Below are 21033 nucleotides of genomic sequence, written 5' to 3'. Positions count from 1 at the left end.
GAGATCCAGTTATGAATGGAAGGCAAGGCCAGACCCAGGGATTCAAAGCTTGACCTACTTTGTCCCAGCTAATAAGAAGAGAGATGGATTTGCCTTCAGCTCTCATAACTTTTCTTTTCTTTTTTTTAATAATCAAGGACAGTGAAACAGCCTGACAGATGAGAGAATTAGGAGAACTGAAGGCCGAAGAATTGCTTTAGGATTCAGGGCATCTCCGAAAAGTCTGTGTTTATGTATTATGTGTTTTTCCTTCTCTCTCTCCTTTTTTAAGTGAGGAAAAAAAAAAAAGCGCCTGAATTCCCACCAACATAAACCAGTGACATACAATGATGAAATTCTGTTTTCACCTCTGCCTGTGACAGGGAATGCAAAAATAGCAAGTGGCCCAGTTCCACGAATCCCCGCCTCCCTGCCCTCCCAGCTCCCGCCGGCTTCTCATCTCTAAGAATGGAGGTTAGCGCCTGGCCGCGCGCGAGCCGCACGCAGCCCCCGGACCCGGAGGATGATGTCAGGCGGCGGGAGTGGCCGCAGCCGGGCCGGGGAGGCCGAGGTCCCGGGGGAGCGAGGAGGGAGGGCGGCCTGGCCAGGCAGACTGCGCGCCCGGCCGCGCGGCGTCGCCTGGAGACAAGCCCCGGCTGCTCAGTGTTGCTGTAAACAGCCGCTTCCCTGTTACTATCTATAGCAGGATCGCCTGGCTCCGGGGTGCGGCGGCGGGAGGCAGGTCCGCGGTCCGGCTCCCCGCGCGCCCCGAGGGATCCGCCCGCTGCCCTAATCCCGCCTCGCCCCTTTCCAGGGGCCCACCGTTGAGCCCCTGGCCCGACAGAGTGGGGGAAGGGACACAGGGGCTCTGCTGGGATCTGCGACTTCGCGTCCCCGAGGAGGCTGGCGCGCTGGGACCCAGGCGGGGGCAATGTGACCCCAGGTGTCCTTTGCAGCAGAGCAGAAGGCTGGGGGCGTCTGGGGGCGCAACGCACTCTCGAGCACCTAGTTGCCCCAACCCCGTTTTCCAGGCCACAGAGCCGCGCCTGAAGTCCCAGCGGCCGAGGTCTCCCGCCTGGGAGCTGCTGGCCAGGATCCTTCCAGCGCCCCCGGTCCTCCCCCCTCCAAGTCCGCGCTGGAAAATCACCAGCTGTGGGCTGCCACTAAGCCCAGCTTCCTGGGAGAACCGAACCTCTTCTAACTCCCCAGCTCGGACTTGCGCTCCCCCAAAGGCTCTCTCCACCCTGTACCCCCAGCTGACCACCTTGTCCACATAGCACCCCCCCCAACCACATCCCACTCCCCAGGCCCCAGCTCAGAACTAGGCAAACGAACCCATCAGACATCCTTGCATGGAGGTTCTGCACAATGTTTACCGGCTAGCGTCTCAGATTTGACAGTAACACTAATATCCCTAAGTATGGCCGAGAAAAAAAAAATGCGCCTTTTTTCCTTAAAAACGAAAAAACAAAACGAAACAAAACAATTAAAATTAAAATACCCAACATCGTAGATAAAGTAGGTTATCATATTCTCTTATTTTGGATCTCCCGACTTTCCGCTTCCAAATGCGGTAACAGTCCTAATACTGGTCCAGACTGGGGGCTTGAAGGTCTGCTTCCACAGTTTGCACAGAATTACGACCAGAATTGGGAAAGGCGGGGGGTGGGGGGAGGCGCATTCCTTCTGGGGCCGAGGCTTAAGCCCTCGGGCTGTGTACCTGTTTCTCCCAAACCTGAGCCCCAGCACGTTTCCGGGGTTCCGTATACCAGTAAAAAGGCCCTCCCAGCCCATCCCCCCACCCCGCCCCGGGAACAAGGGTCCGCATTGAACCAGGTGCGAATGTTCGCTCGCGTTCTTCGCCTTTCCCGCCTCCCCTCCCCCGGCCGCGGCCCCCGCCTCCCCCCGCGCTGCACCCTCGGTGTTGGCTGCAGCCGGCAAGCAGTTCCCGTCAATCCGTCCCCCCTTACACAGGATGTCCATATTAGGACATCTGCGTCAGCAGGTTTCCACGGCCGTTCCCTGCGGTCGTGGGGGGAGCCATGCCCGGAGTCCCTCATCTTAGGGGGTCCCCGAGACCCCTAAGACCTAGATTATTAAACACTCAGGAGAAAATGAAACACACCAAGACGGGAGGCGGGAAGCTGCGAGGGCGGCGGAGGCGGCAAGGAGGCCGCAGAGGTGCCCAGGTCCTCTCGCCACCCCCCTAGCGCCGCGATGGTAGCGCCCATGACGTGTGTGGGGGCTCATTCATAGAATGCTGTTATAAAAGCGGTGGCTGCGGCGCCTCGTACTCCAACCGCATCTGCAGCGAGCAGCCCAGAAGCCGAGACAGAGCCGGCGGCGGCGGCGCAGCGAACGAGCAGTGACCGCGCTCCTACCCAGCTCTGCCCCGCAGCTCCTACCTGTCTCTGCCCCTCAGCCCCTCGCCCCGGCCCAGACTCACCGCGACCATGATGTTCTCTGGCTTCAACGCCGACTACGAGGCGTCCTCCTCCCGCTGCAGCAGCGCCTCCCCGGCCGGGGACAATCTCTCCTACTACCACTCACCGGCCGACTCCTTCTCCAGCATGGGCTCTCCCGTCAATGCGCAGGTGAGGCGGGCTTGGCGCCGCCGCGGGGCCCGGGACCACCGGGGAGGAGACACCGGGGCGGGACGCTCGGGAAGACGAGTCGCGGACCCCTTTGGCCGGGGTGGGAGGCCGCCCCGGCCGGAGCAGCCCTATCTCGGCAGCCCCGCACTTGTTCAGAGCGCACGCACGCCTGTCATAGTAAAAATTGGTTCTCTTCTGCCGCGGCAGGCTCATCCCGAGCTGCCCTCGGACCGCGCTCTCTGCCTGGTCTCTGACATTCGCTGGGGCAAAACGTGTCCCAAGCGAAGACTCGCGAACTAGAGCCTGGCTCCTCCGGGAGGCGACAGAAAGCGGCAATCCCCCCTCCCCTAGCAGCCTGGAGCAGGGAGGAGGGGCGGGGGAGGAGGGTGAAGCCGGCGGGTGTGTAAGGCAGTTTCATTGATAAAAAGCGAGTTCATTCAGGAGACTCCGGAGCAGCGCCTGCGTCAGCGCAGACGTCAGGGATATTTATAACAAACCCCCTTTCAAGCGAGTGATGCCGGAGGGATAACGGGGATGCAGCAGCAGGGCGGAGGAGAAAGGCACTGCGTTGCGGATTTCTTGAGAGGGAACGGGGAGCCCTTCCATCCAGGATGAGGGGCATCGAAAAAGACCCGAGCAGTCCCGGGCGTGCTTCTCCTCCCTCTCTCTCCCTGCTGCATGCGGCACTGGAAACTCGGCTCGCCCCACCTGTGTCCGGAACCTGCTCACTCACGTCAGCTTTCCCCTTCTGCTTCGTTCTAGGACTTCTGCACGGATCTGGCCGTCTCCAGTGCCAACTTTATCCCGACGGTGACTGCCATCTCCACCAGCCCGGACCTGCAGTGGCTGGTGCAGCCCACCCTGGTCTCCTCCGTGGCCCCATCACAGACCAGAGCCCCCCACCCCTATGGAGTCCCGACCCCCTCGGCTGGGGCTTACTCCAGGGCTGGAGTTGTGAAGACCATGACGGGAGGCAGAGCTCAGAGCATTGGCCGGAGGGGCAAGGTGGAACAGGTGAGGAGTTCTTCAGCACCTTCTCTCAGTAAGGGGCGTGGGTTGGCACTGGTGGAGGAGGGGCCACAGTAGACAGGGTGAAGCAACTACCTAGAATTCACTGCATATCCTCAATGGAGAACCCTGGCTCTAAGCCATTTCCATCCCAGGCCAGACTCCGATCGTCCCACCCCAAGAAATACTCTAATAATTTCTTCCCTAAGAGGTTCCTATCTCATGCTTTTAGACTGGGCTCTTCTTTGTTCTCTTGCTGAGGATCTTATTTTAAATGCAAGTCACACCCAGCCCGCAACTGCAGGTTAGAAATGGCTTCCCAGCGGAGGTGCCAGGAAGCTGGGAAGCAGCAGGGGCCAGTTTCGCTGGGGCGGATGAACAGAGCTGATGGCAGACCTTGTTACTGACTGTTGGTCTTTTTGCAAATTATTTTTCTAGTTGTCCCCAGAAGAAGAAGAGAAAAGGAGAATCCGAAGGGAAAGGAATAAGATGGCCGCAGCCAAATGCCGGAACCGGAGGAGGGAGCTGACTGACACACTCCAAGCGGTAGGTAGATCCCATGGGTCACTCCTTTTTCCAACTTAGGGGGAAAGTTGGAGACCGGGTGTCGGGGAACAGGGTCCTTGAGTAAGCCCGTGTCTTATGCTTTGCTCTATCCCTCTGTATCATACAGGAGACAGACCAGCTGGAAGATGAGAAGTCTGCTTTGCAGACCGAGATTGCCAACCTGCTGAAGGAGAAGGAAAAACTGGAGTTCATCCTGGCAGCTCACCGACCTGCCTGCAAGATCCCCGATGACCTGGGCTTCCCTGAAGAGATGTCTGTGGCTTCCCTAGATCTGAGCGGGGGCCTGCCCGAGGCTGCCACCCCCGAGTCCGAGGAGGCTTTCACCCTGCCCCTCCTCAATGACCCAGAGCCCAAGCCCTCCGTGGAACCCGTCAAGAGCATCAGCAGCATGGAGCTGAAGGCCGAGCCCTTTGATGACTTCCTGTTCCCAGCATCGTCCAGGCCCAGCGGCTCTGAGACCGCCCGCTCCGTGCCAGACATGGACCTGTCTGGTTCCTTCTATGCAGCAGACTGGGAGCCCCTGCATGGTGGCTCCCTGGGGATGGGGCCCATGGCCACCGAGCTGGAGCCTCTGTGCACCCCCGTGGTCACCTGTACTCCCAGCTGCACTACCTACACGTCTTCCTTCGTCTTCACCTACCCCGAGGCTGACTCCTTCCCCAGCTGCGCGGCCGCTCACCGCAAGGGCAGCAGCAGCAACGAACCCTCCTCTGACTCGCTCAGCTCGCCCACGCTGCTGGCCCTGTGAGCAGGCAGGGAGGGGAGGCGGAGGGCACCCCTGAGTGCCACTGCCCGAGCTGGTGCATTAGAGAGAGGAGAAACACGTCTTCCCTCGGGGGTTCCCGTAGACCTAGGGAGGACCTTCCCTGTGCGTGAAACACACCAGGCTGTGGGCCTCAAGGACTTGAAAGCATCCACGTGTGGACTCAAGTCCTTACCTCTTCCGGAGATGTAGCAAAACGCATGGAGTGTGTATTGTTCCCAGTGACACATCTGAGAGCTGGTAGTTAGTAGCATGTTGAGCCAGGCCTGGGTCTGTGTCTCTTATCTCTTTCTCTTTAGTCTTCTCATAGCATTAACTAATCTATTGGGTTCATTATTGGAATTAACCTGGTGCTGGATATTTTCAAATTGTATCTAGTGCAGCTGATTTTAACAATAACTACTGTGTTCCCGGCAATAGTGTGTTCTGATTAGCAATGACCAATATTCAACTAAGAAAAGATACGACTTTATTTTCTAGTAGATAGAAATAAATAGCTATATCCATGTACTGTAGTTTTTCTTCAACATCAATGTTCATTGTAATGTTAACTGATCATGCATTGTTGAGGTGGTCTGAATGTTCTGACATTAACAGTTTTCCATGAAAACGTTTTATTGTGTTTTTAATTTATTTATTAAGATGGATTCTCAGATATTTATATTTTTATTTTATTTTTTTCTACCTTGAGGTCTTTCGACATGTGGAAAGTGAATTTGAATGAAAAATTTAAGCATTGTTTGCTTATTGTTCAAAGACATTGTCAATAAAAGCATTTAAGTTGAATGCGACCAACCTTGTGCTCTTCATTCTGGAAGTTTTGTAAGATTCTGGGTATTGGAGACCAGTTTGTCCAGAAGGGTGGCTCCTGGAGGGGGACACGCCCCTTTGTTTGATCCCGTATCAAAAAGGAGAAGGAAACTCTAGAGCTGATGTTGGGATGTCTTACAAATACATGTGTTCACATGGTGGTGCTAAGATTCTCTAGCAGATTCTGGGGTGGGAATTGGCTGTGCAATAGCTTTTGTGGGAACATGTCTGCCTGCTTCTCTCTCTGTTTTGAAAGTCAAAGGGGGAAATATTTAAATCTAGTTGTGCTTATATTAAGTTGAAATGTCTTAATCTTAACGGGGTCCCTTTGGCAAATGGAGTTAAGCTTTGTATAAACCACTTTAACTTCTTATTCCCACAAAATTATGTGAGGGGTTACTCTCACCTTAAAGGTGAGCAAACTGAAGAATGGTTAGAATGAATGACTTTCTCCATGTTCCACTAGAGAGATTCAAGTCTTCACTTCCTCATTCCTCACCCTATCTCTAAGGCTGAGCTGTCTTTTAATAGTTAAGAAAAGAAAAGAAAACTTCTCAGGCCTTAATCCCTACATACATTTAGTTGGACTATTTTTATTCTCATAAGGAAAGGAGGGCTATTGTCCTAGCCCTTAGTAATAAGTGCCTTGTAATTTCTGACATTTCTTGAACATCATATGCCTGCCATTTAGCTTACACGGGGGGAGGAGAAAACTGGCTCTGAGAATTTGAAAGAGATCTCGAACAGTACAAATAATGGTTGATCATTCGGTAAATAAAAAGTTACTTAATAGCTCACTATGGAGAAGTCAACATGACTCTGAATAAGCTGTAACTTAGAACCTTTATAATCTTAAAGAAGAACATGACCTTTGTCTGGGGGACCTCTAGTAATGGGGCCTTTACACGCACATGCACAAACCACAAAGAGAGGAGCCCTTCTCCCTGCTGCTCTCAGATACCATGCTGGCCCCATGCTTGGAAGCCAGAGACCATCCTTCCACACCTGCCTGGGGCAAGAGAGCCTCAGTGCTAGCCTCCCAATGCTTTAGTGATAATGAAAATCACTGGGTGGTTATGGGGTGTCACACTCAATCAAGTTGAAAGTTTTAATTGAAAACGACAGTTCCATTGAGGTTGGTGTTCTCACCTCTGATCTCCCTGTGCCTCACATAATAATTGACATTTGAAACCAACTTACTTTAGGTTCTTAAGAGCACTGATATAGCCCATACCACTTGCATATTACTTTTGCCTGTCTTGCCATAATGGAAGTGGCTTTAGACTCCCTGTTTGCTGTTCAGAGGGTAAATTTTCTGTAGCCTTTATTATTATTATTATTATTATTATTTTAGAGAGTGAGTGGGGGGAGGGGCAGAGGGAAAGGGAGAGAGAATCTTCAGCAGTCTCCACGAGCCTTGGGGCGGGGGGGCTCGATTTCACAACCCTGAGATCATGACCTGAGCCAAAATCAAGAGTTGGATGGCTCAAATGACTGAGGCACCCAGGGACCCCTCTGTAGCCTTTAAATATGGCTTAGACTAATTACAAAATTACTGTAACTAACACCCAGATCTGAAATAACAAGGTGAGATACCCTGTAAGGAAACCAGCTGGCTCCCCTTACGTGTACAGAAATAACCCATGGAAGGAGATTTCCCAGGTGGAGAAGTGTGGCTGGACCTCAGCCCTGGACACTGAACTGCTCCCAGGACCTGACTAATGGCCCCTGTCAATCCCATGCTGACTAGAGAAAGAACACTGCTTTCGCTTTGACAGCCTTAGCCTATGTCCAGACGCCTCCTCTAGTGCACCATAACCCAGTGGGGACCAGGCTGCTCTATGAACAAGACCACATTGCAGGTCCAGGGAGAGGTACTTGCATATAAGGAATCCTTTTAAGAGGCTTCTCAGAGGCCAGAGTGTGCTCCACAGGAGTGACATCCCACCAAGCTCCCAGAGTAATCTGGGACTATTCTCGTGGGATCAAGAGAAGAAAGGAATTCCCTCTCTTTCAGCCAAAGGGCTCTTCCCAAAAGCTCCTTTCCTGAGTCAGGATTCAACAACTCCCACGGATGGTGGATTCCAGGAATGTCGACTTCCTCTCGGGAAAGACTGATCTCTACCCACAAGATATGACCTCACGCTGGTCTTAACAAAACAACTATCCCAAAAGATAGAAAAGATACACATATAATAGAAAGGGATGGGAATAAGGATGGGAGGGGTCATTTCCTTATGGGGAACATGTCTACTTTAGCTCATCAGTGGATCCCCAGACCTGTCTCAGTGTCTGGTGCATAGTACAGGGTTAAGAAATATTTGCCTCGTGGGTGAAAGAATACATTCTGCACTATTTCCATGAGCAGAAATAAATTCCACACATACTCTCTAAATTCTCCCATTCCAAGGGCGCCTGTCCAGCTCAGTTGGTAGAGCATGTGACTCTGGATGTCAGGGTCGTGAGTTTGAGCCCCACACTGGGTGTGGAGCCTACTTAATTAAAAAAAAATCTCCTATATCCAGGCCCTTTTATGATATTAAGCAATGGGGATTTCACCTCTTTTATGTCTGGCTTCAACACATGTCCCACTCTGTCCTTGGCTCCTGGAATTCATCGACTACCACCTCTGGATTACCTCTGCCCATTTAATTTCAAAGTGAATACCCTGCCATAGTGTTTCCACCTCCAAATTAATTTTAGATAGAAAAAGGGAAGAAGAAAAAAATATTTATCTCTATACAATAGTGGATTATAGATTCTGTATTGTCTTTGCACATCCCTGCATCATGTGCAATTATGAAAATGAAAGGGTAGCATTTAGCAATTTGTTCTAATAACAGTAATTTTGTATCAGCAACAACTTTCCATGTGTGAACGAAAGTAAATCAATTGCTATCTTTAATTAAAGGACAAAGGCGAGACTGAGGCAAAGTAAAAGTTCTCAGGTGATTACTCTGAGAGCACCTGAAGTTTCAATGTTTTTCAAACCAAAAAAAATCTGAAACAAAAAAAATTAATCTTTAAACTATGTATGAGACTTCATCTAAGCACAGAATAATCAAATAATCAGAAAATAAACGAGATGTGAGCATCATTTGAATGCTGAACATCAGGTCGCTTTAAGGTGTGCTATTTTGCTATTAACATTAAAGAGCTGACTCCTGACTCCTCCCCATCTCCTTCTCATCATTTTCCCCTGCAGGCACCCTGCTCACCAGCCTTCCTTCCATTCTTGACACAGAGCATGTTTATTCCTGCTGCAGGGCCTTTGCACTTGCTGTCCCTCTCCCTGAGCCTCTTTTCCAAGACTGGCTCCTTCCTGTCATTTAGGACTCAGCTCAAAGCACATCTCCTCCAGGAGGCCTTCCCATATCATTCTATCTGAAGTAATCTCTGTGCACATTTCCTCCCCATGACTCTGGGTCTCACTATCCTGCTTTGTTTCCCCATAGCACATGTCACTGTCTGCAACATCGAATTAATGTGTTTTTTTTCCTTTTTAACAAATTTCTGCCCTTCACCACTGCATTGTAAGTTCCATGTGAGCGGGGCCCTTTTCTGTCTTGACCACGTCTGTATGCCCATATCTATTAGGCACTCAGAGGCTTGTTAAATGGATGAAGACAGATAAATAAATGAAGGCAGTTGAAAATTACAAAAATATCTAAAGGGAGATAAATAGAGTTTAAAGGTAAAGGTAAGCTGTGTATTTCACAGACTTCTTCCTGGGTAGAAGAGCATGTCCTTTGTTTAAAAAAATTCCTGTCAAGGGTTCTACAATATTAAGGTGAGGAAGTAGCTAGCGTGGGAAGAAATTTTAAGAGGCACCAAAAATACAAGCATACTGCAGGTCAGGGACACTTCCAGACTAATTACAAATTGAGAAATTTGTTTCAACATCAAAAGAATGGATGTATAGGTGAATATAGGTATAATCATCTTCAAAGAAACAAATAAACCTATGTTTTTCACTCTTGTTCATATGAAATTTTAGACCTTCACACAGATCCACTTGAGTTCACTGATGCCTAGCAATTGGTAAGCTAAAGTATAAAGCCTACAATTTAGTCTGCATTAGAATAGAAGAATAAGGGTTAGCTGTTATTACTGTCATTGTTGATATCAATGTCATTATCATAATCATCCTTTGCAGGAATATGCCCAGACCTGAGGGAAAACAGTCGGGAATAGAGCGTACTGAATTCTGGTGAATGAGTTCAAAGTTCCCGAAGGGAGCTGGCTGGATAGATTTCCACTTTCTTTGCACCCAGGAGAAAGCAACAGAAGCATAAACTGGTTTAATTCAAAGCAATTCATTTCAGTGGCTTCCCACACTCACTCAAGGACTAAACTAGGTTGCTTTTCCTTTGCCCAAGGGCAGAAAGGGCTCTTGGCCATTGTCCCAGGGAGGCTGCCTGGCCTGATAGCCATCAGCTCTTCTTGATTAATAAGCCCTTTTTACTTTCAGCTCACACTGACAAGGCGCTTAGGTTTGGATCAATCAGTTGATTAGGATAAGAACCTGGAGGGGTTGGGTGGATAGTTCCATTAGGGCAGGCCCTCAGGAAGGAGGACTTGTTAAAGGGTGAGGAGCAAGCAGCCGCACCTTCATCATAAGGGTGGATGCCACAGGCCCAGTGGCTGCCATGTTTACTTTGGGGAACAATTTATGGTCAGATCTACAGAAACAGTGATTGATTTTCAGGCTTTTTGATCAATTATGAGACTCTCATCACAGCTATAATTATCAAAACTATGATAAATTAATCTAGATTTGAGAAATTGGATCCAATATAGCAGAGTGGTTCAGAGCATAGACTCAGCTTTGAATCCTGGCTCCCTGACCTTGGGTAAGTTACTTCACCTCTCTGCACCTTAGTTTTCCCATTAGTAAAAGGGACATAATTGTACCTACCTCTTGGGATAGCTGCAAGCATTAAAAAAGTTATGTATTTGGGGCTCGTTACAGTGTAGATATGTTAGCTATTATTTATTATCTCTATAATTAAGGGAGATGGGGGTCAGGGGAGAAAATATTTACCCTCTGGAGCAAGCATGGGCTTCATTTAATTCAATATAAAGTCTCTGGGTGTCTATTATTTATCAGGGGCTGGTTTCAGATGGGAGCAAGACACAGTCCTGTACTCAAAGAGTTCATGGTGTAGGAAGGGAGAAAGACATGTAAACGCATACATCATAATACACCGTAACAGTGAAAACAGAAGGTGCAATGGTTGCACAGAAGAGGGAGTGATGGATTCTATCGGGGGGAGTCTCTGAGCAGGTGACCTCTGAGCTGGGCTTTGAAGATGGAGTTTGCTAGATGAACGAGTGCCAGGTGGAAGGATTCCAGGAGGGAGAGGGATAGCACTATAAAAACACAGACTCATAAAACACACTTGCTTTTGCTGGACTATAAAATGTGGGTGGAGGGGGGAGGAGGAGAGGAAGGGGGATGTAAATTACAGAGCATCATTTGATTTCATTTACATCAATATTACAGCATCAAAGTGGAAGGGGCTGGAGACAGGTCAAGAAGAGGTAACTGTGGCCAGATCATGAAGGGCCTGGTATTTACCTGCTTCAGTTGTGTGTAGGCTGAACCGAGGCCGTGGTGATGGGAATGGAGAAGGAACAAGAGGTAATTAAGGGGTAGGGCTGCTGGGGCTTGGTGATTGAGTGGATGTGGGAGGTGAGGGAGGGAGAGGAATCCAAGTCACTCTCAGGTTCACTGGGCTTGACACCACAAGGAGGCTGTATGACTGTGGAAGAAGGGCCCGTTTGGGGGATGAGAAGGTCAGGCCCGTGCTGGGCATGTGGAGCTTGCCACGCCTGTGAACATCCAGGGGGGATGTGGGCAGTTGGAATTGAACACTAGAGGTTCTATATGTGAGTTTATAGAGTTTGCCTGGAGGCATGTGGTTGGGATAGAACCTGGAGCCCTAGGGTATAATATTGATAATGGTTAACATTTCACGCATACTTGCTGCGTGCCAAGCTGTGTCACGCATCTCCCAGGCAATGCCAAATCAGGGACCATATTTGCTTCGCTCATCGTTTTACCTCCGGTAACTGGCACATCCTGGGCACACAGTAATGATTTTGTTGAATGGAGGCTCTCATTTAGTCCTCACAACCACTCTATGGGGCAGATAGTATTAGGGTCCTCGTTTTACAGACGAGGAAAATGATCTAGGAAAGATTACACTGACCAAGGCAACACACTTGTAAGCAGCAGATCTGAGATTTGAAATCAGCTCTCTGTGACTGTAAAGTCCAAAGTTCTTAACAGTTTTTTTTTTAAAGATTTTATTTGACAGAGAGAGCACAAGCAGAGGGACAAGCAGGCTCCCTGCTGAGCAAGGAGCCCGATGTGGGACTCGATCCCAAGACCCTGGGATCATGACCTGGGCCAAAGGCAGACGCTTAACAGACTGAGCCACCCAGGCGTCCCTTAACAGTTTTGTTAGAATGTTAACATCTCCTAAAAACGTACTTATGTGACCTAGGGTGAGACTCGAACCCCTCTGAGACTACCACATCAGGAGTGGGGTTCAAAAATCTCAGAGCTCCCTTTCCAGCTTCAAAACTCTGACGTCAGACGACTCTTGTGGAGATGCACGGCAGGGGCCCACACCCGGTCACTGAGGGCCCAAGGCCTGAGAGGTTGCCGCTGGCTACCTCGCCACACCAGGAGCGTCCAGGTGGGAGCCGTCTGTCCCAGGTGCAGGCCAAGCAGGTGGATTAGGGTTCTACTCCTGGACAACAGATTATCACCAATTTAGCAGCTTGAAATGACACGATGTCTCCTCTCAGTTTCTGTGGACTCAGTGGTTTAGCTCTGTCCTCTGTTCAAGGTCTCGCAAAGCTGCAATCAAGTTGTCAGCTGAACTGAGTTTTTAGCCAGATGCTTGAATGGGGAAGAGTCTGCTTCTGAGCTCACTCTGGTTGTCACAGACTTTATTTCCTCATGATTGTATACCTCAGGCCTGACTTGCTGCTGGCTCTTGGCCAGAGGCCACTGTCAGGTCGAGGAGGCGGCTTCCTCAACATGGTTGCTCACTTCATCAAGCCTGCCAGGAGAACCTACTAGTATGTGCTGGTTAGATGGATATCTATATCATCTTTATCTATATATCTCCCTTATATAGCAACAGATATAGTAGATACATAAATAGTGCATATTACAAATCATCGGAGTAACATCCCATCACCTTTGCCATATTTTATTGCTTAGAGGCAAGTCTTAGGTTCCACCTCTACTCAAGGAGAGGGATTTACACAAAGGTGTGGACACCAGGAGGTAGGAATTACTGGGGGTCCCCCGAGGGTCTGTCATCCACAAAAGGTCACGTTACCTACTGAGAACTTACAAGTAATAATAAATCCAACTAAAGTTGGTCTGCTTTTTTATTAATGCCATGAACTGTCAAATACTTCCTCCTGAAAAAAAGTTTTTTGTTGTTTTAAGGTCTAAACAGTTGCTGGGATTGCTGTTGAGTTTTCACAATGCATAGGTAAGCTTCATTTTTAAAATTACTTATCTTTTAATGCATTGTATTCTTCATGGAAGTAAACTCCCAAGTTACACTAACAGTTGGTCCCCAACACATGGACTTAGCTATATGCCTTCATTTTTTTTTTTTTTAAATTTTTTTTTATTCTTATGTTAATCCCCTTACATTACATTAGTTTTAGATGAAGTGTTCCATGATTCATTGTTTGTGCACAACACCCAGTGCTCCATGCAGAATGTGCCCTCCTAAATACCCACCACCAGGCTAACCCATCCTCCCACCCCCCTCCCCTCTAGAACCCTCAGTTTGTTTTTCAGAGTCCATCGTCTCTCATGGTTCGTCCACCCCTCCGATTTCCCCCACTTCATTCTTCCCCTCCCGCTACCTTCTTCTTCTTCTTCTTTTTTTTTTTTTTTTTTTATATATGCCTTCATTTTAAGAGTAAAGCTGTAATGGTTCAGAGTCATTTGAGATTGTTTTGGGTGCATGCACCTCTCAAACTCTCTAGTAGTACACAGTACTGTGTTTAAACAGATTTGAAATAAACGAGCACAACAGTGACTGTAAAGACTGAGAAATTGAACTTGAGTTACTTCAGTTCTGTTATTATATATGACCGTGGGGAGTTTTTGTGTTTAAAATTTAATACTGTGAAGGAAGCGATGCAAACTGAGACGTGTGATGTTCTTACTTGGTAAATACACATCTCAGCTAATACAGGAAATACTTTACTAAATTTTAATATTAACTTTAAAGTGGAAAATTCCCTTACAATATTTATTGTAAAACTGAAAAACGAATCAAGAAAACAAAACATTACAACATTCTGATTTAGTAGTTGCCTAATACTTGGTGAGCTACTACTGTTTTCCTGCTTAGGATTAAAAATAGCTAGCCCTAATTTGGCTCACCATGGGCTAGACTCTTCCAAACACACTCATATCTGTATGAACTCGTTAAAACCACCCTAGCAGGTGAGTCCTGCTATCAATCTTATAGATAAAATAATCTGGGGCACAGAAGGCTTGTGATCTGCTCCAGATCGTCCAACTAGAGTGGCCGAGCTGGAATTTGAACCGGGCAATGTGGCTCCAGTCCCTGAATTCTTATCCGCTAGTGAGAAAAGACAAGGCAAAACCAATATCCCCGACAACCCTGCAGGCCGATGGAAGCCCTTCAAAAAGGACAGGAGGGCTGCTTTCTGTTCCAGACCGGCCCCTGCTGGATCCTGGGCGGAGGAAGAGCGGGCTTCCCGGGGGGGGGCGGGGGGGTGCTCTCTGGGCGTCCCCTTCTCTGCCCTCGTCTGCCAGGCCCAGGTTTCGCCTGGCCCTTCCCAGCTTCCGGCCCTTTGCTCCAGGCCAGGTCGCAGGGTCAGGAGCTCGCGAGTCCTCTATTTACTGTTTGGTTTCCATGGTGACACGTAGGCACCGTCAGCGCCTCCCGTCACAGGCCCCGCAGCGCGGCCCCCACCCGGCGCCGTGACGTCTGCCCGCCGCTTCCGCTCTGCCCATATTTGGCGTAGCCCGCGAGTCGCCGGTCGGTAGGAGGCTGCGAGCCGGGCTCCCACCTCCCCCCGCCCCCTGCTCCCGGCCACGCCCTCGCGGGGGTGCTGCCGGACGCTCTCTGTCATGCGCCCCCCGCCCCCGCCCCTTCCCGCAGATCCAAGGTGCGGCGAGGAACGGGGGCGTTAGGGAGCCCTAGAGAGGGCGTGGGTGATCGGATGAGCGCTGAGGTCTGCAAATATTCGTTGACTCTTTGAGGCTGCAGACAAGATTTGGGGCTGTCTCGTCCGTCCCGGGTGGGTGAGCTCGGATCACGATTTTCTCACTCGGTGCCGGAAATCATGGAAAGAGCCATCGCTAGCCTAACTCTTATTTTATAGGCTCGAACAAAATTCTCGCCCGTGGCGCAGTGGAAAGCTTTGAAGCTGGAGGCTCTGGGATCAGTGTTGCCCCTTGGGAGATAAGTGACCTTGGGAAGGGTCACTTCCCTTTACCCGGCCTGGTAAAATGAGCTGTAGGGGTGGGTGGAGTGATCGTACTGTTTACAGCGGTCTCAGTCAGGTTTGGGGGGGGGGGGGGGGGATCGTCCATCACCTTCGAACTATCCCGTATCCCCGTGGCATAATTGGAATGTCAGTGAAGCTCGCTGAGGACTCCTACAATTCTGATCCTTATAGTAACTGCATATGTGTGGCTCTTTGAGCCTTGCTCGTATGAGGCGCTTAATTAACTCAGTTAACTGACTATTGAATGAATCCTAGGCAAATTACCTTCGGACTTCACCTTCATAAATCCGGATCCCCGCAATTCCTTACAGGCGGAAGGAAGAATATTGCGATGATTAATAATCGCGCAGCAGGGTTGCTGTTGTAAAGCGATTTGCAGATGTAAAGGGCAATAAGCATTCCTGGGAGGAATCCAGCGAGATTCCAGAAGTCTCCGAGGGAGCCGTGGGTGTATGCCGCCAGGCCCTGAGGGCGGGGGTGAGGCGGGCAGTGTCGCAGAGGCCACTGCTGGGGACTCGACTGGCTGCCGGCACGGGGCTAACTCTTCAAGCTGCTCAGTCGCGCGCCCTTCCTCGCCCCAATTCCCCAGTTTCTCTGGCCAGAGGACTGTGTGTTTTCCAGAATATCAGAGCTGGAACGCACGTCAGACATTTCCCTCTAATCCAGCCTTTCTGTTTCACAAATGGGGAAACTAAGGCTCAGAGAAGTTGATTCATCCACCCAAACTTGCACAGCTAGTTAGAGACAGATAGAGATGAGGATTTCTGGCTTCAAACTAGAGTCCTTTCCACCTCATCTCTAACCCCCTGTGCTCTTGTGGCTTGGGGACTCTGCTGCCTGGTTCAGATGGCGGGCTGTGCAGTAAAGCTAAATACTGACTTCAGGCCTCCTAAAGGATGCCAGTGGGACACCTTCTGCTCTACACAGCCCACAGCCCGACCCCAGGGCCTGCAGTGATGTGCAGGAGGTGTGTTCTGCCAAAGCCACAAGTATTCTTCCTTACAGTGGCTGGAATGGCTTCTCTTGTCCAGAGAACCCGAGTTGGCTGTCCTGAAACCAGGCTTAGACTAGCAGTAGGTCATTTTTCATAGTTACCCAAGCCCTGCATTAAGCTTTTCTCAGCCAAGGCAACAGCGGAAGGCGTGTAGCCTGAACCCGTGGGAACCCTTTTTTGCTCATTGTAAGGTCTTTTCATGGTGCACAGAGGTTGGATTCTGTAGGGGAATGCCTCAAATGTCCCCGTCTCAACCAACTTCCTCTTGCATTCCATATTCTATTTCTTCCCTAACTTCTAGACTGAGTATGAAGGCAGCTCAAACTGAGAATATTGGTGCCCACCGCGGGCCTCAGCCATCCCCACCGGCTGATTGGAGGAGTCTGGGATCCTCCGCCTCTGATTGTACTCGGGGCTATAGCGATAGAAGCGGCCGCTCTGCCCCCTGGTGGACGTGTGAGGCACAGCGCCCTTCTCCAATTCCAGAAGCAGCCCCGTGGTGGTGACTAGAGGAAGGAAGCGCTCTTTGTTCACTCGGATAGAAATGGCAAAATTTGGCAGAAGAAAAATAATCCCAGCCCTTTCTTTTTCTAGTTTATTTCTGAGGATCTGGTCCGTTTGGATGCAGAAAAAACTTGTGTTGTTTCTCTTGCCTGGACTGTATTTTTCCTTCCCGCTTATCCAAACCCTGCCCCTTTTGCAACCCGTTTCAAGTTCCGCCTCCTTCATAACAATCTCTCTTACTCCCGCTCCTATGTATCTTCTAAAATACAGCTGTGCACAGACCCAGCACACAGAGTGCACACTTACATATGTCATTTTCCTTGAGGGCGGGAGCCGGGTTTGTGTGTCTTTGTGTTCGTAGACTCCATATGCCCAGCACAGGGCTGGGGACAGAAACTGCTCTCAATAAGCTCTTGCTGACTAATTGATAAATTAATTGATTAATCTCTGCAAAAGCAAACTCTAAGCCTTTGCTTCGACCAGCCTTCCAGAACTGTCAGTTCTTTGGGGGAATCTAGTGACCTAACCAAATATCGCCTTGCACAATAAGTAGTTACACAAAGAATTTCACAAGAGAACACCACCATCCCCCAGGGAGGGATGAGGAAGTTTGAAGTGGACTCTCAGAGAGATGTGGAGGAGGGTGGCCGTGTGGAAAGGTCAAAGGACAAAGAATTAGGAGGGAGAGGCCTCTGTTCCTGGGCTCAGAGAGGCCGCCCAGGCCCTAGTGCCTGGTGTGGATCCGGACTGCACCACCTGCTGTGTGGCCTTAGGCAAGTTCACTCCCTTCTCTGGGTGTCAGTTTCGCATCAGTAAAAATAAGTACCCATCTGCTAGTAATAGGATGAGGATAAATTGAGTTGCTATTTGCCAAGTGCCCAGCACGTAAGTGCTATATAACAGTTTGTAGATGAATTTTCCAGCAAAGGTGTCTTGTAAATGGGATGGAGATTATTATACCATCTCTCGGTTCCCTTTCACACCAACCTTCCAGACAGTGCAAGAACTTTGGGGTCAGGCAGGCCTGAGTTGACTCTTGTCTCTGTTAGCAGTTGTGTGACTTTGGGCAAATTGCTCTACTTCTTGGAGCCTTGGTGTTCTCATCTGTGAAATGAGGATAATTGTGTCTACCTCAAAAGACTGGTGTGTGCATTGCATGCGTGTGAAGTACCTAAAGCATAGAAGGAGCGTAATAAACAGAAGCGATGGTTATTATTGATGAGAGGAGCCATGCTAAAGAAGAGGGTCTCCAAAATCTATGATGTTTCAAGAAAGAGTGAGTGTGTTGAACAGCCACAAGGCCAGCTCAGCCACGGAGCTCGGGGTGGTGAGGGGCAAGGCCTGGGTCTGGGCCATGACTGGATATCACAGGTGCTGAAGAAACCAAGAATGGTTTGTACAGCAGCTCTAGGAACATTTTCTGCCCCAAGGCTGCGCTGAGGGTGTGGATCCAGTGGGACTGGGTGCCAGTTGTAGGTCCTTCTGCACTCCTTCCCCGGAGAGGTCCTTCTGCACTCCTTGACAGGGTGTGGGCAGGGTGGGCCTCGGAAACCTGTCCTTGTGGAGTGTGCATGTGTGGGAATGGCCCAGAGACATCCTGCCCTGCAACCTGGACTTCTGGCACTGGTGTGGCCCTCCCTCATGGCAGAACCCGCCTGCACAGCTCCTCGGTGCTGCCATTCCCAAACCTGTCCCAGGACACCGGGACTGATTGCTGGCAATTCTCCAAGGGCTGGGGGAAGGGGGGGGCGGTGATAGTCTTAAAGCCGAATTAACCTTGCCTCCCTTCAGCATTTGCATACCCCATTTAGTACTTTTCCACATCTGCTGTTTGTATTCCTTTGAGTTCTTTTGGGGAAGGCGGAAGGAGGGTTGCAAAATCCCAACAATGATACGGTGTTGCAATCCCAAACACGCTGGGCATCACTCTTATGGTCCTCGGTCCTCATGCTTGACTGCGCTTGTCCCTTGTGACCCACGAGGAGTTGTGTGCTCCCTGATGGCAGGCTCTATACTAAGGAGGTCACTATTCCGGGATCCCAGACACAGTCTGAGACCTGGACAAATCCACCTTAGGGGCTGTTTGGGGATCACATAGGAATCTGTAAGCCCCATTCCAAACTCCTGTTTCTCATGATGGCAACAGGGTGGAGCCCAGTGACTAGCATCCAGAGCAGATCTCAAAGGAAGAAACTATTTGTAAAAAAACCCAGGACCTATGAAGAGTCACAAAGGTACCAGTAATGGTTGTCTGTGGCCGAAGAGGGAATGTGTTTTTCTTCTTTTTGCTTGTTTGTACTTTCTGATTTTTTGTCTTTGGCAAGCACCTATTGCTTTTGTAAGGAGAAAAGATGTTTTTAAAATGTTCCCAGCAGAGCAGTTTGGTTTTTTTTTTTAATAGATAATAAATGAGAAGGTTCAAACACCCTCTCTTGTTTTTTTTTTTTTTTTTTGTTGTTGTTGCTTTTCCTCTCTTTCCAAAAGAAATAGATGCTCCTGGTGAAATCTTTGACAATTCAGACAATCAAAATAAAGAAAATAAAAAATCACCTGTAGTCTCATCACAGAGATAATGACTGTCATTATTTTTTATTTTACCTTTCCTGTACACTTTATAGTCTTTAGCTTTTATGCTGTGGTTTTTATGAAAATAGGACCACGCTGTAACCATGTTTTGTAATCTGCTTTTTCTACACCATAGATCATGAACATATTTTTCTATGTGATCAAATTCAATCGCTAGTTACATAGGATTCTGGTTATAAACATCCGACAATTTAACCAATTCTGCATTGTTGAAATATAACCTTGGGGCAGTTTCTAAATTTTTTGCTGTTATAGACAAGGCTGCAAATATCTTCACAGCTAATTTTTTGTGCACATCCAAGATTATTTCTTTTGGGGGTGGGCCAAGAGTGTGCTCCTTGAGGCTTTTGAAATGTAGCTGCGCCCTCAGGAGAGACAGTCCCAAGGTAGAGTGCTCAGGCCCTGTGACAAAGGGGAAGGTCATATTGGCTCACCCTGTTTCTAGCTGTGTAATTGTAGAAATTATTTACCTTTTCGACACTTCAATTTCCTCAACTATAAAACTGGAACGATAGTAGCTATGTAGTTAAGACGGTTGTCAGGACTGTTGATGTCTGGATTGTCTTTCCTTCAGCGGAAGAAGTTGTCCTGAAACTGAGGTCTGGTTGCCTGGGACAGTGTGGTGGGGGGGAACTCAGGCAGGTTTAAATGGTAAATGGCGAAGATGCTGGAGAGGGGACAGAAGAGGTGCACAGGTAGTGAAGGGGCTGGTGGGGAGGAGGGTGAGGAAGGGTTAGAAGAGGAGGGAGTGGGACTCAGGGGGCAGGGGTGAGATGTCAGCAGGGACGTGGGCAGCGGGGGTGTGTGCCAGTCACTTTGGGGGGGCGGAGCCTCTGTCCTCCACTCTGGCCCCCCCCCCCCCCCCCCCCCCCCGGCGGCTTGAGCCCCATGTTGCTTCACTCCCTGCCAGTCTTCTTTCGGTTCCTTGAGTGCGACGTTCCTCTGTGTTGTGTGACCTTCGTACATTCTCTTCCCCCTGCCAGGAACTCCTACTCTTTGCCTGGCTAACTTTTTTTTTTTTTTTTAAGATTTTATGTATTTATTTGACGCACAGAGAGAGATAGTGAGAGCAGGAACACAAGCAGGGGGAGTGGGAGAGGGAGAAGCAGGCTTCCCGTCGAGCAGGGAGCCCAGTGTGGTGCTCGATCCCAGGACCCTGAGATCATGACCTGAGCTGAAGGCAGACGCTTAATGACTGAGCCACTCAAGTGCTCCCCCTTTTTTTTTAAAAGATTTTACTCATTAATTTGTCAGAGACAGAGAGAGAGCGAGCACAAGCAGAGGGAGCGGCAGGCAGAGGGAGAGGGAGAAGCAGTCTCCCTGCCAAACAAGGAGCTCGATGTGGGACTCGATCCCAGGACTCTGGGATCATGACCAGAGCTGAAAGCAGATGCTTAACCGACTGAGGCACCCAGGCGTCCCGCCTGGCTAACTTTTAGGCAGCATCAGATCACAAGCTTAAAGCTCACTTCCTCAGAGAGGCCTTCCCTGACCATCTGGTATAAACCAGCTCCCCTCCCTCCTGTGACTGGCTCGTGGCCTCTGTACCCACATGGCAACATCAAGGTCTGTAGTTATGTGTGTGATGGTTCTCCTTTGGTGTCCCCACTAGGCTGAAAGCTCCACCAGGGTAGGAACAGGGTCTGTTTTTTGCTCACAATTGTATCCCTGATGCCCAGGACATAGTAGGCACTCAATAA

At 49.4% G+C, this 21033-nt stretch overlaps 1 protein-coding gene and 1 long non-coding RNA gene across 2 annotated transcripts; both read left to right on the top strand.

Annotated features, from left to right (window-relative positions):
* Positions 1 to 2265: 2265 nt before the first annotated feature.
* FOS (Fos proto-oncogene, AP-1 transcription factor subunit) lies at positions 2266 to 5702 on the top strand. Its single transcript, XM_034992538.1, has 4 exons — positions 2266 to 2573; positions 3336 to 3587; positions 4020 to 4127; positions 4255 to 5702. Exons 1-4 carry the CDS (start codon positions 2433 to 2435, stop codon positions 4894 to 4896), a joined length of 1143 nt encoding a protein of 380 aa, XP_034848429.1. The 5' UTR covers positions 2266 to 2432; the 3' UTR covers positions 4897 to 5702.
* Positions 5703 to 14840: 9138 nt separating this feature from the next.
* LOC118002135 lies at positions 14841 to 16942 on the top strand. Its single transcript, XR_004676956.1, has 2 exons — positions 14841 to 15039; positions 16545 to 16942. It is a non-coding gene; the product is annotated as an uncharacterized LOC118002135 (long non-coding RNA).
* Positions 16943 to 21033: the final 4091 nt, after the last annotated feature.

This window comes from Mirounga leonina, unplaced genomic scaffold, assembly GCF_011800145.1.
Source record: "Mirounga leonina isolate KUSES-001 unplaced genomic scaffold, KU_Mleo_1.0 Mir_82, whole genome shotgun sequence".
In the NCBI taxonomy this organism is placed as follows: Eukaryota; Metazoa; Chordata; class Mammalia; order Carnivora; family Phocidae; genus Mirounga; species Mirounga leonina.
The sequence above is the reverse complement of the archived record's forward strand: the minus strand, read 5'-3'. Positions and strand labels throughout refer to the sequence as shown.